The following is a 15,563-nucleotide window of genomic DNA, read 5'->3' as shown; positions in this document are numbered from 1 at the left end:
GGTGCAATGATGAATACGGACAGCGTATTGCTCTCCGCATTCAGCGAGGTCTGTCAGACATGATCCGCACTGTCGGATTAGGTCCGACATACCTTTGATAAATATCCCCCAATGCCTGAGAAATCTGTAAGACAAGACCTCTGAGATACACAAGAACTGTAGAACTCTGAAGTATGAGGAGCAATTGGAATCTGGAGGAAATAAATAAGTGATTTACAAAGATCAATGTAGATTCTGGGCATGGACTTTGTATTTACTTATTTCCATCAGTTTCTATCTCCTTACCATCCACTTGAACCAGCCCTCAGTTTGATTTGATTTTATCAAAGTTACTGTCCATATAACCTCTGCTCACTCAGCACCATGGGGTCTGTCATTTCCTCACCTCACTGTAGAATCGGTCCCCTTCATTGCTGATGACAATAAGAGTAACCTGATTGCCACTTTCTTGGATAAGGCTGACTATGTCTTCATGCTCCAGATCTTCAATGCTTTGCCCATTCACTCCCAACAGGCGATCTCCTTCGTGCATCCCAGATAATTCTGCAGGGAGACCAGGGTCCAACTCTCGTAGAAACTGACCTGGGAAACAGACAGACTAGATACACTAAACATTGTCCTTGAAGAGATGCCCACTGTATATATCTGTGTATACCACTAATCTAATTGGTATATAGCAATGAATGCTGCATATAGACAACATAACCTATGGTTATGCAAAATCCTATTTTTGCATTGGTGTATAAATACAATACAAATACAATGTATAAATATAAATACAATGATCTGGATACAAGTGCCTTATATTAAAAGGATTGGAAAGTCAAAATTAAACTTGCATGATTCAGATAGAGCATGTAATTTTCATTTTTCTAATGTGCTTTGTTCTCTTGGTATCCCTTGTTGAAAAATAATATGCACATATCCTACACTAGTGGGAGCTAGTTGCTGATTGGTGTCTTTATATATTTGTTTCTTGTGATTGGCTAACTAGATGTGTTCAGCTAGCTACCAGTATTGCAATGCTGTTCCGTCAGCAAAGGATAGCAAGATAATGAAGCAAATTTGATAATAGAAGTAAATTGGAAAGTTGTTTAAAACTGTATGTTCTATCCAAATCATGAAAGAACATTTTTGGGGTTCCCTATCCCTTTAATGTCTTGTTTCTAAGTTTAATACATTTTCTAATAAACACATATTAACTTCTGATTAGTCTGTCATTTCTCCAACCTTATTAAGAAAAAAAAATGAACTTACACAAGGTTAGTTTGGGCAACAATTATATTTTACTTTGTGCTAATTTTTATATGCTTTTTAATTCCTTTTTTCCATACATAATAAACTAAAGTTTTGACACACAAGAAAAAGATGATACAAAACATACAAGAAGAGGGCCACAGCATAGATGTCTACACTATTTACTTTAATCACCATTTTCAGAAGGATTTCTTCAATAGATTCTAAATGAGTGTTTTCATCATATTGCTCTATAACCAATTGTGAATGTATTTTGTTAATAAATTCTTAAAGTTTTGGGGAAGATTTCGCTTTCCATTTTGTAAGTATAAGATTCCTACCTATCAAGATAGCTGTATTAATACAATTATAATTCTGTTTAATCTCTTGGCTATCCATAAGAAAAATCACATAAAAAAACTAAGACTGAACTCACAATGGGGAGGGCTTAAGGTGGCAGCAATCTTGATGGTAGCAGATTTGCTGCATAATGCAGAGGCTTTGAAAAAGCTAACTTTCAAGGCAGTACCCACTCAACCCAATGACTGGAATGGTTTGCTGAGACCAGTACAGGTCTTAGTGGCTCTGCAGCTCCGAGTTTGCCCTGAGCCAGGTTTAAAATACTTATCTACTGCTTGAAAATGGTGACTTCGATGGAGAACATTGTCTGAGCCCTTGAGGAGCTCCTACTACTTTATTTTCTGGTGTGTGTGCTGTAGTTATTCAGTATGTTCATTATATTCCTTGATCCCCCATGCCTATTTTGTTTGCATGATAAGTTTCATGTTGATTGTATAATATCACCTTTCCCTATATTTATGAAAGATTTGGGGTCCAAGAGCAGCCAGTAATTCAATGGGAAAGAGTTTTTAGTTGAGTGCAATTCTTTTTATGACACTTTGTTATAGTCCTCAAGGTATCTTGTTATCTACAATTTTGGTAAAATTATTGATACATCTGTTGTCATGTATTTTCTTTGTTATTTGTAATACCTTCTGTGTTTTAAACCTCAATAATAATAAAAAAATAAAACATTGGATTCACAATGGATTACTTAGGACAACCAATGGTTAACTATACTGTGCTGTGTTTTTATTACCAAATATATATCCTATTAGTGCTGTTAGCTTAGCCCAGCAGTGTCTTGCCTGCTACAGCAATACACAGGACACCCCTTGTGCAGAACGAAGGACCAGGTGCAAATCTTCCATTTGATGGTTCTCATGTATCCATAAGGAGTCTATACCACGACTGCAGAGACTCTGGCTAATTGCGCTCAGCTAGTTTGTATCTTGGCCCTGTATAAAATCTACTGAATAGTTCTTAACGTGTTTTGTAGCCCAGGGGTGCAGTCATATCACTGCAACGCCTCCACCCTATGACTCCTTCCTTGGTGCAAGGCCTAAATCAGACATCCTCAAACTTTGCCCTCCAGAGGTTTTGGAACTACATTTCCCATGATGCTCAGCCAGCTGATATGCTGACTGAGCATCATGGGAAATGTAGTTCAAAAACCTCTGAAGGGCCAAGTTTGAGGATGTCTGGCCTAGATGAATCCATTAATGACTCAGGATCTCTATGGCACACACCTTGTCTCATATTTACCATCATGTGACTACAGTTAAAGGAACATAAAACAGGTTGAGATCTGTGCATATCCTAAAAAGGGCTAATTAATTAAAAATAGTTTGCATAAAAAAATGTTTATAAATTGCTGGCAACTATTTTAAAATCATTTTCAAAAATAAGCAAAATTAATTACATAGCTAAGCTGCCTGGAGCAGCCAACTTCACCCCCCTTATCAGTGTTTAGACACAGGCATTGTATTTCAACTGAGTTCACAGCTTCTAGGCATGCCCCAGCAGATAACCCTTATGCATTTTTGCATTCTACCAAAACAACAATAGATATAGATACAGCCATAGAAGGAAATGTGTGGGGGGAGTTAGAGCTTTACAATTCAGAAACTAAAAAGAAAGGGTTAATGGCGAGGCACTGCAGTATAAATTTGCAGGTAAAGTAATTAAAGTACATATTATATTTTGTCTCTATCCCAACTTGTGTTATGTCCCTTTAAAGGGACATGAAACCCAATTTTTTTCTTTCGTGATTTAGAAAGAGCATGTCATTTTAAACAACTTTCTAATTTACTTCTATTATCTAATTGGCTTCATTCTCTTGATATCACTTGCTGAAAAGCATATCTAGATATGCTCAGTAGCTGCTGATTGGTTGCTGCACATAAAGGCCTTGTGAGATTGGCTCACACATGTGCATTGCTATTTCTTCAGCAAAGGATATCTAAAGAATTGAGCAAATTAGATAATAGAAGTAAATTGGAAAGTTGTTTAAAATTACATGCCCTATCTGAATCATGAAAGTTTAATTTTGACTAGACTGTCCCTTTAATTTTAACACCTTGTCTGGTGGTCCAAGAGGAATGTTTCAGAGGTTCCGAATAATAATTCCCACCTGTTTTCAAGAATTCTTACCAACGCAAAACCTACTCATAACTCAAATTTTGTTCTGAGAGAGTCTGTACACAACTGACCCTCCTACCAATGAACCTTATCTTGTTTAATGTCCAGGAAGACACCTTTTACATAGCAGCCCATGAAAGACCATGTCCCAGTGGTTTATTCCTCCTACAACCTTCATCTTGTTTCCAGAACAAATATATAACACTGCAATGGCCCTGCCAATGATGGTAATCTTGGACCTGATCTCAGAATGAATCTGTGCTCCTGAGCCCTACCTTTCTTATCTTCATATTATGACACTTCTTGGCCCTCAGGCGATGATTCTGTTTTGTCCTGACTTTTTCGACTATTTCATTTGATTTGGAATATTTTTTTTCTTTCTAACAATTTACCATTTAATCAAGTGTCCTTATTTATGATGTTCACAAATGCAGGGTTTTCTTGTGCTTACCTTGTCCATTTACACATTTCTCCTGTCTAAGGAGAAAACCATATCCCTCAGGACAACGGACCATGTGTAGTTTCCGTGTCTGATAAGGCAAAGAGGAAGTATCAGCCAGAGATGAGGTGGGTGTGATTCCACAAGACTCATACGTCTCCCATGCAGAGGTTTCTAGGACTAAAACGACGACAGTGCCAGCACTTTTCTGCAGCTGTTCGATATACACAAGAGGAATATTGATATATAATCACCATCACATGCAAACTGTTCACAGTTGTGTGAAAACTTATTGGCCATATGTAGTCATATACAATCCTATACACCCATACACAACCATAGACTTTATGGAACCTTGCACAACTATACCCTGCTATATAAAGACTTTTACACATTCCCTATACAAGCAGACATATATATGTATATGCAGAAAAACATGCAGGCCACCAATATTTTGTACCTTTTTACTAAGCTGGCTCATTGTGATGCTGGTAATGCTTTCCCCATTCACCTCCAGAAGTCGAGCCCCATTAGGGACCCCTGCTCTGTGTGCAGGACCCCCCTCCTCTACGTTCATTAGGAATGTCCCCCGTACACCTACAAAACAAAGTACGGCGTGAGCATAGCTGTCATAGTGAATCACCAATGGCTACACAAAGCAACAGAGAATCTTAGTGTGGCATTGCAACAGGGAATTGTAAGGTTGCTAGTGTTATTGGGAATGCGGAAGGTGGGATTTGCAAATAGGTGATGGGGGGATGGCAGGATAGAAGGAATAGACTGAGGATGGGGTTGACAAGGATGTAAATGTAGTGAAGAAATACTGAGGGGTGAATAGTAGCAGGAAAAAGTGAAGATTGCAGTGTGTGGAGCAGTGTTTTTCAACCAGTGTGCCGTGAGAGATCCTCAGGTGTGCCACGACAGACTGACAACAGTGTGACATATTTTTTAAACTTTGCTTTGTTTTTTACTCCCAGTGCAGGGGTAGTTTGTAGGAGGCATGGCATAACAGCACAATACATACAGTGTGTGTGTGTTTGTGTGTATGTGTATATATATATATGCTGTATTAGGCTACAATGTGTGATTTTTTTAAAAATTTGGGATGGTGGTGTGCCACATGATTTTTCAATGTAAAAAAGTGTGCCACGGCAAATAAAAGGTTAAAAATCACTGGTGTAGAGGATGGAAGTGTAACCGGGATATTGTGAGGGTGGCTTTACAACAGGAGAGCACGAATGTGCAGCAGTGGAATGATACGGCAGCCAACAGGCACAACATATAAGTACAACTGCCTGAGGAGCCTGCAGGGATCAACACAACAGCAAGGGATGGTCAGATTTCACAATAACAAGCCATCTTCAAAAGGTTTTCATACTATCATAATATTCACCTCCTATGACGCTGGTAGTGAATCCAAAACCCCGTCCCGCATTCTTGATTTGACATAACTTGGGCCGAGGACATGTCTCTGGGAGCAGGTTTGGAAGTATTGAGGCAGGAGATGCGTGACTGGACCGCAGTCTCCCATAAGCTGCCTCATCCAGGACACACAGGGACAAACGTGAGACACTAGCCTTCACCTTCTGCACCACCTGTGATCACATGTTATATGAGGAACATGACATTATATGCACACTAAACAACACATCTAGAACATACATGATAGAAGATTGTGAGGCCTGACTCATCAAGATCATGCTAACTTGTAAAAATACACTACCGCACATGCAACAGTTATGTGATATACAACACAGAAGGTAGACGGCTTCAGGGAAAGAGCAAGTTCAATAGGTGCACACAGAAAATTGTGTAAGGCATATTAACAACAAGTCTGAAGGCAGTAACAGGTACACAGAACAGTCTAAAAGCGGATCCTTATTATTTTGATGGCAGATTATAACCACTTAATCAGTCATTATTCCTATCCATGTAAACTTTCAAGATACAGTATTTGAAAGAGGTCAGAAAGGCTTTGGTCAAAACTTTTGAGTTAAATTAAAAAAAATCATGTGAAAAGCATAAAAAAAACATTTTTTTACAGATCTGAATGCAGTTGGTGAGAGGTAATTTTTTTTTTTTTTTTTTTAGTTTTCGAACATAGGACACATTTATAACAACAGTCACAAAAGAGATCATTTTACTACTTTGCCCTGGAAAAATTAAAATAAAACATAAATTATGCTTACCTGATCATTTCATTTCCATCTGTACGAGGAAAGTCCACGGCTTCATTCATTACTTGTTGGAAATACAGAACCTGGCCACCAGGAGGAGGCAAAGACACCCCAGCCAAAGGATTAAAGGGACACTAAACCCAAATGTTTTCTTTCATGATTCAGAGAGCATGCAATTTTAAGCAACTTTCTATTTTACTCCTATTATCAATTTTTCTTTGTTACTTGCTATCTTTAATTAAAAAGCAGGAATGTGATGCATAGGACCGGACCTATTTTTGGTTGAGAACCTGGGTTATGCTTGCTTATTGGTGTGTAAATGTCAGCCTCCAATAAGCTAGCACTATCCATGGTGCTGAACCTAAAATGGGCTGTCTGCTAAGATTTACATTCCTGCTTTTAAAATAAATATAGCAAGAGAACGAAGAAAAATTGATAATAGGAGTAAATAAGAAAGTTGCTAAAAATGTCATGCTCTATCTGAATCATGAAAGAAAAAAATTGGGTTCGGTGTCCCTTTAAATACTTCCCCCACTCCCCTCATCCGAGTCATTCTGCCGAGGGAACAAGGAACAGTAGGAGAAATATCAGGGTATAAATGGTGCCAGAAGAAAAACAAAAGAAATTTAGGTCCGCCCAACGGAGAACCTGGGCAGAAGCTGTGGACTATCCTTGTACAGATGGAAATGAAATTATCAGGTAAGCATAATTTATGTTTCTTTCATGTAATTAACAAGAGTCCATGAGCTAGTGACGTATGGGATATACATTCCTACCAGGAGGGGCAAAGTTTCCCAAACCTTAAAATGCCTATAAATACACCCCTCACCACACCCACAAATCAGTTTTACAAACTTTGCCTCCAAGGGAGGTGGTGAAGTAAGTTTGTGCTAGATTCTACGTTGATATGCGCTCCGCAGCAAGTTGGAGCCCGGTTTTCCTCTCAGCGTGCAGTGAATGTCAGAGGGATGTGAGGAGAGTATTGCCTATTGAATGCAGTGATCTCCTTCTACGGGGTCTATTTCATAAGGTTCTCTGTTATCGGTCGTAGAGATTCATCTCTTACCTCCCTTTTCAGATCGACGATATACTCTTATATTTACCATTTCCTCTACTGATTCTCGTTTCAGTACTGGTTTGGCTTTCTACAAACATGTAGATGAGTGTCCTGGGGTAAGTAAGTCTTATTTTCTGTGACACTCTAAGCTATGGTTGGGCACTTTATTTATAAAGTTCTAAATATATGTATTCAAACATTTATTTGCCTTGACTCAGAATGTTCAACTTTCCTTATTTCCAGACAGTCAGTTTCATATTTGGGATTATGCTTTAATTATCATATTTTTTCTTATCTCAAAAATTTGACTTTTTCCCTGTGGGCTGTTAGGCTCGCGGGGGCTGAAAATGCTTCATTTTATTCGCGGACTTTTTTGGCGCAAAAATTCATTTCCGTTTCCGGCGTCATACGTGTCGCCGGAAGTTGCGTCATTTTTTGACGTTATTTTGCGCCAAAAATGTCGGCGTTCCGGATGTTGCGTCATTTTTGGCGCAAAAAAGCATTTAGGCGCCAAATAATGTGGGCGTCTTTTTTGGCGCCAAAAAATATGGGCGTCGCTTTTGTCTCCACATTATTTCAGTCTCATTTTTCATTTGCTTCTGGTTGCTAGAAGCTTGATGTTTGGCATTTTTTTCCCATTCCTGAAACTGTCTTATAAGGAATTTGATCTATTTTGCTTTATATGTTGTTTTTTCTCTTACATATTGCAAGATGTCTCACGTTGCATCTGAGCCAGAAGATACTACAGGAAAACCTCTGCCTGCTGGATCTACCAAAGCTAAGTGTATCTGCTGTAAACTTTTGGTAGCTATTCCTCCAGCTGTTGTTTGTATTAAATGTCATGACAAACTTGTTAATGCAGATAATATTTCCTTTAGTGATGTACCATTGCCTGTTGCAGTTCCCTCAACATCTAAGGTGCAGAATGTTCCTGATAACATAAGAGATTTTGTTTCTGAATCCATAAAGAAGGCTTTGTCTGTTATTTCTCCTTCTAGTAAACGTAAAAAGTCTTTTAAATCTTCTCTTTCTACAGATGAATTTTTAAATGAACACCATCATTCTGATTCTTTGGACTCTTCTGGTTCAGAGGATTCTGTCTCAGAGATTGATGCTGATAAATCTTCATATTTATTTAAGATGGAATTTATTCGCTCTTTACTTAAAGAAGTACTAATTGCTTTAGAAATAGAGGATTCTAGTCCTCTTGATACTAATTCTATACGTTTAGATAAGGTTTTTAAAGCTCCTGCGGTTATTCCAGAAGTCTTTCCTGTTCCTAATGCTATTTCTGCAGTAATTGCTAAGGAATGGGATAGATTGGGTAATTCATTTACTCCTTCTAAACGTTTTAAGCAATTATATCCTGTTCCGCCTGACAGGTTAGAATTTTGGGACAAAATCCCTAAGGTTGATGGGGCTATTTCTACCCTTGCTAAACGTACTACCATTCCTACATCAGATGGTACCTCGTTTAAGGATCCTTTAGATAGAAAAATTGAATCTTTTCTAAGAAAAGCTTATCTATGTTCAGGTAATCTTCTTAGACCTGCTATATCATTGGCTGATGTTGCTGCAGCTTCAACTTTTTGGTTGGAAACTCTAGCGCAACAAGTAACAAATCGTGATTCTCATGATATTATTATTCTTCTCCAGCATGCTAATAATTTCATCTGTGATGCCATTTTTTATTAGAGTTGATGTTAGATTTATGTCTCTGGCTATCTTAGCCAGAAGAGCTTTATGGCTTAAGACTTGGAATGCTGATATGGCTTCTAAATCAACTCTACTTTCCATTTCTTTCCAGGGAAACAAATTATTTGGTTCTCAGTTGGATTCTATTATTTCAACTGTTACTGGTGGGAAAGGAACTTTTTTACCACAGGATAAAAAGTCTAAAGGTAAAAACAGGGCTAACAATCGTTTTCGATCCTTTCGTTTCAACAAAGAACAAAAGCCTGATCCTTCGTCCTCAGGAGCAGTTTCAGTTTGGAAACCATCTCCAGTCTGGAATAAATCCAAGCCTGCTAGAAAGGCAAAGCCTGCTTCTAAGTTCACATGAAGGTACGGCCCTCATTCCAGTTCCGCTGGTAGGGGGCAGGTTACGTTTTTTCAAAGAAATTTGGATCAATTCTGTTCACAATCTTTGGATTCAGAACATTGTTTCAGAAGGGTACAGAATTGGTTTCAAGATGAGACCTCCTGCAAAGAGATTTTTTCTTTCCCATGTCCCAGTAAATCCAGTGAAAGCTCAAGCATTTCTGAATTGTGTTTCAGATCTAGAGTTGGCTGGAGTAATTATGCCAGTTCCAGTTCCGGAACAGGGGATGGGGTTTTATTCAAATCTCTTCATTGTACCAAAGAAGGAGAATTCCTTCAGACCAGTTCTGGATCTAACATTATTGAATCGCTATGTAAGGATACCAACGTTCAAGATGGTAACTGTAAGGACTATATTGCCTTTTGTTCAGCAAGGGAATTATATGTCCACAATAGATTTACAGGATGCATATCTGCATATTCCGATTCATCCAGATCATTATCAGTTCCTGAGATTCTCTTTTCTAGACAAGCATTACCAATTTGTGGCTCTACCGTTTGGCCTTGCTACAGCTCCAAGAATTTTCACAAAGATTCTCGGTGCCCTTCTGTCTGTAATCAGAGAACAGGGTATTGTGGTATTTCCTTATTTGGACGATATCTTGGTACTTGCTCCGTCTTTACATTTAGCAGAGTCTCATACGAATCGACTTGTGTTGTTTCTTCAAGATCATGGTTGGAGGATCAATTTACTAAAAAGTTCTTTGATTCCTCAAACAAGGGTAACCTTTCTGGGTTTCCAGATAGATTCAGTGTCCATGACTCTGTCTTTAACAGACAAGAGACGTCTAAAATTGATTACAGCTTGTCGAAACCTTCAGTCACAATCATTCCCTTCGGTAGCCTTATGCATGGAAATTCTAGGTCTTATGACTGCTGCATCGGACGCGATCCCCTTTGCTCGTTTTCACATGCGACCTCTTCAGCTCTGTATGCTGAACCAATGGTGCAGGGATTACACGAAGATATCTCAATTAATATCTTTAAAACCGATTGTTCGACACTCTCTAACGTGGTGGACAGATCACCATCGTTTAATTCAGGGGGCTTCTTTTGTTCTTCCGACCTGGACTGTAATTTCAACAGATGCAAGTCTCACAGGTTGGGGAGCTGTGTGGGGATCTCTGACGGCACAAGGAGTTTGGGAATCTCAGGAGGTGAGATTACCGATCAATATTTTGGAACTCCGTGCAATTTTCAGAGCTCTTCAGTTTTGGCCTCTTCTGAAGAGAGAATCGTTCATTTGTTTTCAGACAGACAATGTCACAACTGTGGCATACATCTATCATCAAGGAGGGACTCACAGTCCTCTGGCTATGAAAGAAGTATCTCGAATTTTGGTTTGGGCGGAATCCAGCTCCTGTCTAATCTCTGCGGTTCATATCCCAGGTGTAGACAATTGGGAAGCGGATTATCTCAGTCGCCAAACGTTGCATCCGGGCGAATGGTCTCTTCACCCAGAGGTATTTCTTCAGATTGTTCAATTGTGGGGGCTCCCAGAGATAGATCTGATGGCCTCTCATCTAAACAAGAAACTTCCCAGGTATCTGTCCAGATCCCGGGATCCTCAGGCGGAGGCAGTGGATGCATTATCACTTCCTTGGAAGTATCATCCTGCCTATATCTTTCCGCCTCTAGTTCTTCTTCCAAGAGTAATCTCCAAGATTCTGAGGGAATGCTCGTTTGTTCTGCTAATAGCTCCGGCATGGCCTCACAGGTTTTGGTATGCGGATCTTGTCCGGATGGCATCTTGCCAGCCATGGACTCTTCCGTTAAGACCAGACCTTCTGTCACAAGGTCCTTTTTTCCATCCGGATCTGAAATCCTTAAATTTAAAGGTATGGAAATTGAACGCTTGATTCTTGGTCATAGAGGTTTCTCTGATTCCGTGATTAATACTATGTTACAGGCTCGTAAATCTGTATCTCGAGAGATATATTATAGAGTCTGGAAGACTTATATTTCTTGGTGTCTTTCTCATCATTTTTCTTGGCATTCTTTTAGAATACCGAGAATTTTACAATTTCTTCAGGATGGTTTGGATAAGGGTTTGTCCGCAAGTTCTTTGAAAGGACAAATCTCTGCTCTTTCTGTTCTTTTTCACAGAAAGATTGCTATTCTTCCTGATATTCATTGTTTTGTACAAGCTTTGGTTCGTATAAAACCTGTCATTAAGTCAATTTCTCCTCCTTGGAGTTTGAATTTGGTTCTGGGAGCTCTTCAAGCTCCTCCGTTTGAACCTATGCATTCATTGGACATTAAATTACTTTCTTGGAAAGTTTTGTTCCTTTTGGCTATCTCTTCTGCTAGAAGAGTTTCTGAATTATCTGCTCTTTCATGTGAGTCTCCTTTTCTGATTTTTCATCAGGATAAGGCGGTGTTGCGAACTTCTTTTGAATTTTTACCTAAAGTTGTGAATTCCAACAACATTAGTAGAGAAATTGTGGTTCCTTCATTATGTCCTAATCCTAAGAATTCTAAGGAGAAATCATTGCATTCTTTGGATGTTGTTAGAGCTTTGAAATATTATGTTGAAGCTACGAAATCTTTCCGTAAGACTTCTAGTCTATTTGTTATCTTTTCCGGTTCTAGGAAAGGCCAGAAAGCTTCTGCCATTTCTTTGGCATCTTGGTTGAAATCTTTAATTCATCTTGCCTATGTTGAGTCGGGTAAAACTCCGCCTCAAAGAATTACAGCTCATTCTACTAGGTCAGTATCTACTTCCTGGGCGTTTAGGAATGAAGCTTCGGTTGACCAGATCTGCAAAGCAGCAACTTGGTCTTCTTTGCATACTTTTACTAAATTCTACCATTTTGATGTATTTTCTTCTTCTGAAGCAGTTTTTGGTAGAAAAGTTCTTCAGGCAGCGGTTTCAGTTTGAATCTTCTGCTTATGTTTTTTGTTAAACTTTATTTTGGGTGTGGATTATTTTCAGCAGGAATTGGCTGTCTTTATTTTATCCCTCCCTCTCTAGTGACTCTTGTGTGGAAAGATCCACATCTTGGGTAGTCATTATCCCATACGTCACTAGCTCATGGACTCTTGTTAATTACATGAAAGAAAACATAATTTATGTAAGAACTTACCTGATAAATTCATTTCTTTCATATTAACAAGAGTCCATGAGGCCCACCCTTTTTTGTGGTGGTTATGATTTTTTTGTATAAAGCACAATTATTCCAATTCCTTATTTTATATGCTTCGCACTTTTTCTTATCACCCCACTTCTTGGCTATTCGTTAAACTGATTTGTGGGTGTGGTGAGGGGTGTATTTATAGGCATTTTAAGGTTTGGGAAACTTTGCCCCTCCTGGTAGGAATGTATATCCCATACGTCACTAGCTCATGGACTCTTGTTAATATGAAAGAAATGAATTTATCAGGTAAGTTCTTACATAAATTATGTTTTTCCATCTTAATACGAGGAGAGTCTACTACTTAATTCATTACTTGTGGGAAACAAATACCCAAGCTCTAGAGGACACTGAATGAAAACGGGAGGGTAAAAAAGAAGCGCACCCTAGTCAGAGGGCACCACAGCCTGTAAAACCTTTCTCCCAAAAGCTGCTTCAGCCGAAGCAAACACGTCTAATTTGTAAAACTTTGAAAAAGTATGTAAGGAGGACCAGGTAGCCGCCTTACAAATCTGCTCCATAGAGGCCTTATTCTTGAAGGCCCAAGAAGAAGCCACAGCTCTAGTTGAGTGAGCCGTAATCCTCTGAGGAGGCTTATGTCCCGCTGTCTCATAAGCCAGGCGATTCATGCTCCTCAGCCAAAAAGATAGGGAAGTGGAAGAAGCCTTCTGCCCTTTGCGCTTCCCACAATAGACAAACAATGCTGAAGCCTGTCTGAAATCCTTCATAGCCTGAAGATAAAATTTCAAAGATCGAACCACATCCAAGTTATGAAGTAACCATTCTTTTGGAGAAGGGTTAGGGCACAAGAAACGTCAATCTCCTGATTAATGTTGTGATCAGACACAACCTTAGGGAGAAATCCCAACCCAGTGCGAAGGACAGCCTTATCGGCATGAAAAACCAGATAAGGAGGCTCACATTACAAGGCCGCCAACTCAGACTATGCGTGCTGAAGCAATAGCCAGTAGAAAAAGAACCTTCCACGACAGTATCTTAATGTCAAGAGAATGCATAGGCTCAAACGGAGCCCTCTGCAAAAGCCTAACAACCAGATTCAAACTCCAAGGAGGAGCAGAATGTCTAAATACAGGCCTGATCCTAGATAGAGCCTGAACAAAAGACTGTATATCAGGAAGTTCAGCAAGTTTCCTGTGCAACAACACAGATAGAGCCGAAATCGGCCCCCTTAAGGAACTGGCGGCAAGTCCCTTCTCAAACCATCCTGGAGGAAGGAAAGTATCCTGGATACTCTGACCCTATGCCAAGAATATCCACGAGTCTCACACCAGAGTAAGTAGGTCCTCCACACCTTATGATAGATGCATTTGGTGACCGGCTTCCTGGCTTGAATGAGAGTATCAATCACACTCTCAGAAAACTCTCTCTTGGCTAAGACTAAGCGTTCAATCTCCATGCAGTCAGCCTCAGAGAATCTAGATTTTGATGCACAAAGGGGCCCTGTACCAGCAGATACCTGCGACAGGGCAACCTCCACTGAGGAGACGATGACATCCCCACCAGATATGCAAACCACATCCTCCACGGCCACGATGGAGCAATCAGAATAGTTGATGCTTGCTAGTGCTTGATGCGGGCCACTTCTCGAGGTAGAAGTGGTAAGAGTGGAAATATGTAGACTAGGTTGAATCCCCAAGGCACTGCTAGGTTATCTATCAGTTCTGCCTTGGGATCCCTGGACCGAGACCCTTATCTGGGTAGCTTGAAGTTGAGTCTGGACTCCATAATATATATCTCTGGAGTCCCCCATCTGTAGCAAATCTCCACAAACACTGATGAAACAATTGCCTGCTGAGAAAATCTGCTTCCCAGTTGTCCACACCCGGATGTGGATTGCTGACAGTGAGCAGTTGTGGGCCTCTTTCCATTCCAGAATCCGAGATACTTCCCTCATGGCTAGGGAGCTTCTCGTTCCCCCCCTGGTGGTTGATGTAAGCCACCTAGGTAACGTTGTCCGACTGGAATCTGATGAACTGGCACAAACCCAGGAGGGGCCAGCCCTCAGATCGTTGAAGATCGCTCAAAGTTCCAGGATGTTGATTGGAAGAAGCGACTCCTCCCGACTTCACCTGCCCTGTGCCTTCCTGGCACCCTAAACAGCTCCCCATCCTGAAAGGCTCGCATCCGTAGTCACAATCTCCCAAGATGGTCTCAGGAAGGATGTCCCCTCGGACAGCTGATACGGACGAAGCCACCGAGAGAGGGAGTCCCTTCCCGGCTGTCCAGAGAGATCTGTTGGGATGGATCCGAGTGATCAACGTTCCATTGCCTCAGCATGCACAAGTAAAGAGGTTCGAGATGGAACCTGGCGAATGGAATCACATCTATACTTGATACCATGAGCCCAATCACCTCCATACACTGGGCCACAGATGGCCTTGAGGAGGTTTCAAGGGCAAAACAGTTGGAAGCAATTTTGCAATGTCTCTAATCTGTCAGGTTTATCTTCATGGATATGGAGTCTATTATCATGCCCAGGAACGCCACTCTGGTACTGGGAACCAGAGAACTCTTTCCTGAGTTTATCTTCCATCCATGAGATCGAAGAAGAAGTAGAAGAGCTCTCAAATGGTCCTCTGCCAGCTGGCAGGACAGAGCCCGGACCAGGATGTCATCCAGATAAGGTGCTACTGTAATACCTCTTGATCTCGCCACTGCGAGCAAAGCTCCCAGAACCTTCGTAAAGACTCTTGGGGCAGTAGCCAGACCGAAGGGGAGAGCTACAAACTGTAAGTGCTGGTCCAGGAAAGCGAATCTTAGGTACTTGAAGTGATCCCTGTGAATTGGCACATGAAGGTAGGCGTCCTTCAAGTCTATCGTAGTCATGGACTGACCCTCTTGAACGATTGGATAGACAGAATCTTGTTTAAGCACTTTAGGTCCATAATTGGGCGAAACGTGCCCTCTTTCTTTGGGAC

The 15,563-nt window shown here is 40.4% G+C and overlaps 1 protein-coding gene across 1 annotated transcript in view; it reads right to left on the bottom strand.

Moving 5' to 3' along the window:
* The window catches only part of NHERF4 (NHERF family PDZ scaffold protein 4), a 54,211-nt gene that overhangs the window by 10,733 nt on the left and 27,915 nt on the right, over positions 1 to 15,563 (bottom strand). The window contains exons 6-9 of the mRNA XM_053691140.1: positions 5,550 to 5,751; positions 4,617 to 4,753; positions 4,169 to 4,370; positions 386 to 582 (exon numbers count right to left, since the gene is read on the bottom strand). Coding sequence (XP_053547115.1) covers positions 386 to 582; positions 4,169 to 4,370; positions 4,617 to 4,753; positions 5,550 to 5,751 — 738 coding nt within the window. The remainder of the gene's footprint in view (positions 1 to 385; positions 583 to 4,168; positions 4,371 to 4,616; positions 4,754 to 5,549; positions 5,752 to 15,563) is intronic.

The sequence above is a fragment of the Bombina bombina genome, chromosome 8 (genome assembly GCF_027579735.1).
Source record: "Bombina bombina isolate aBomBom1 chromosome 8, aBomBom1.pri, whole genome shotgun sequence".
Taxonomy (NCBI): Eukaryota; Metazoa; Chordata; class Amphibia; order Anura; family Bombinatoridae; genus Bombina; species Bombina bombina.
Note: the sequence above shows the minus strand (reverse complement) of the source record. Positions and strands in the feature narration are given on the sequence as shown.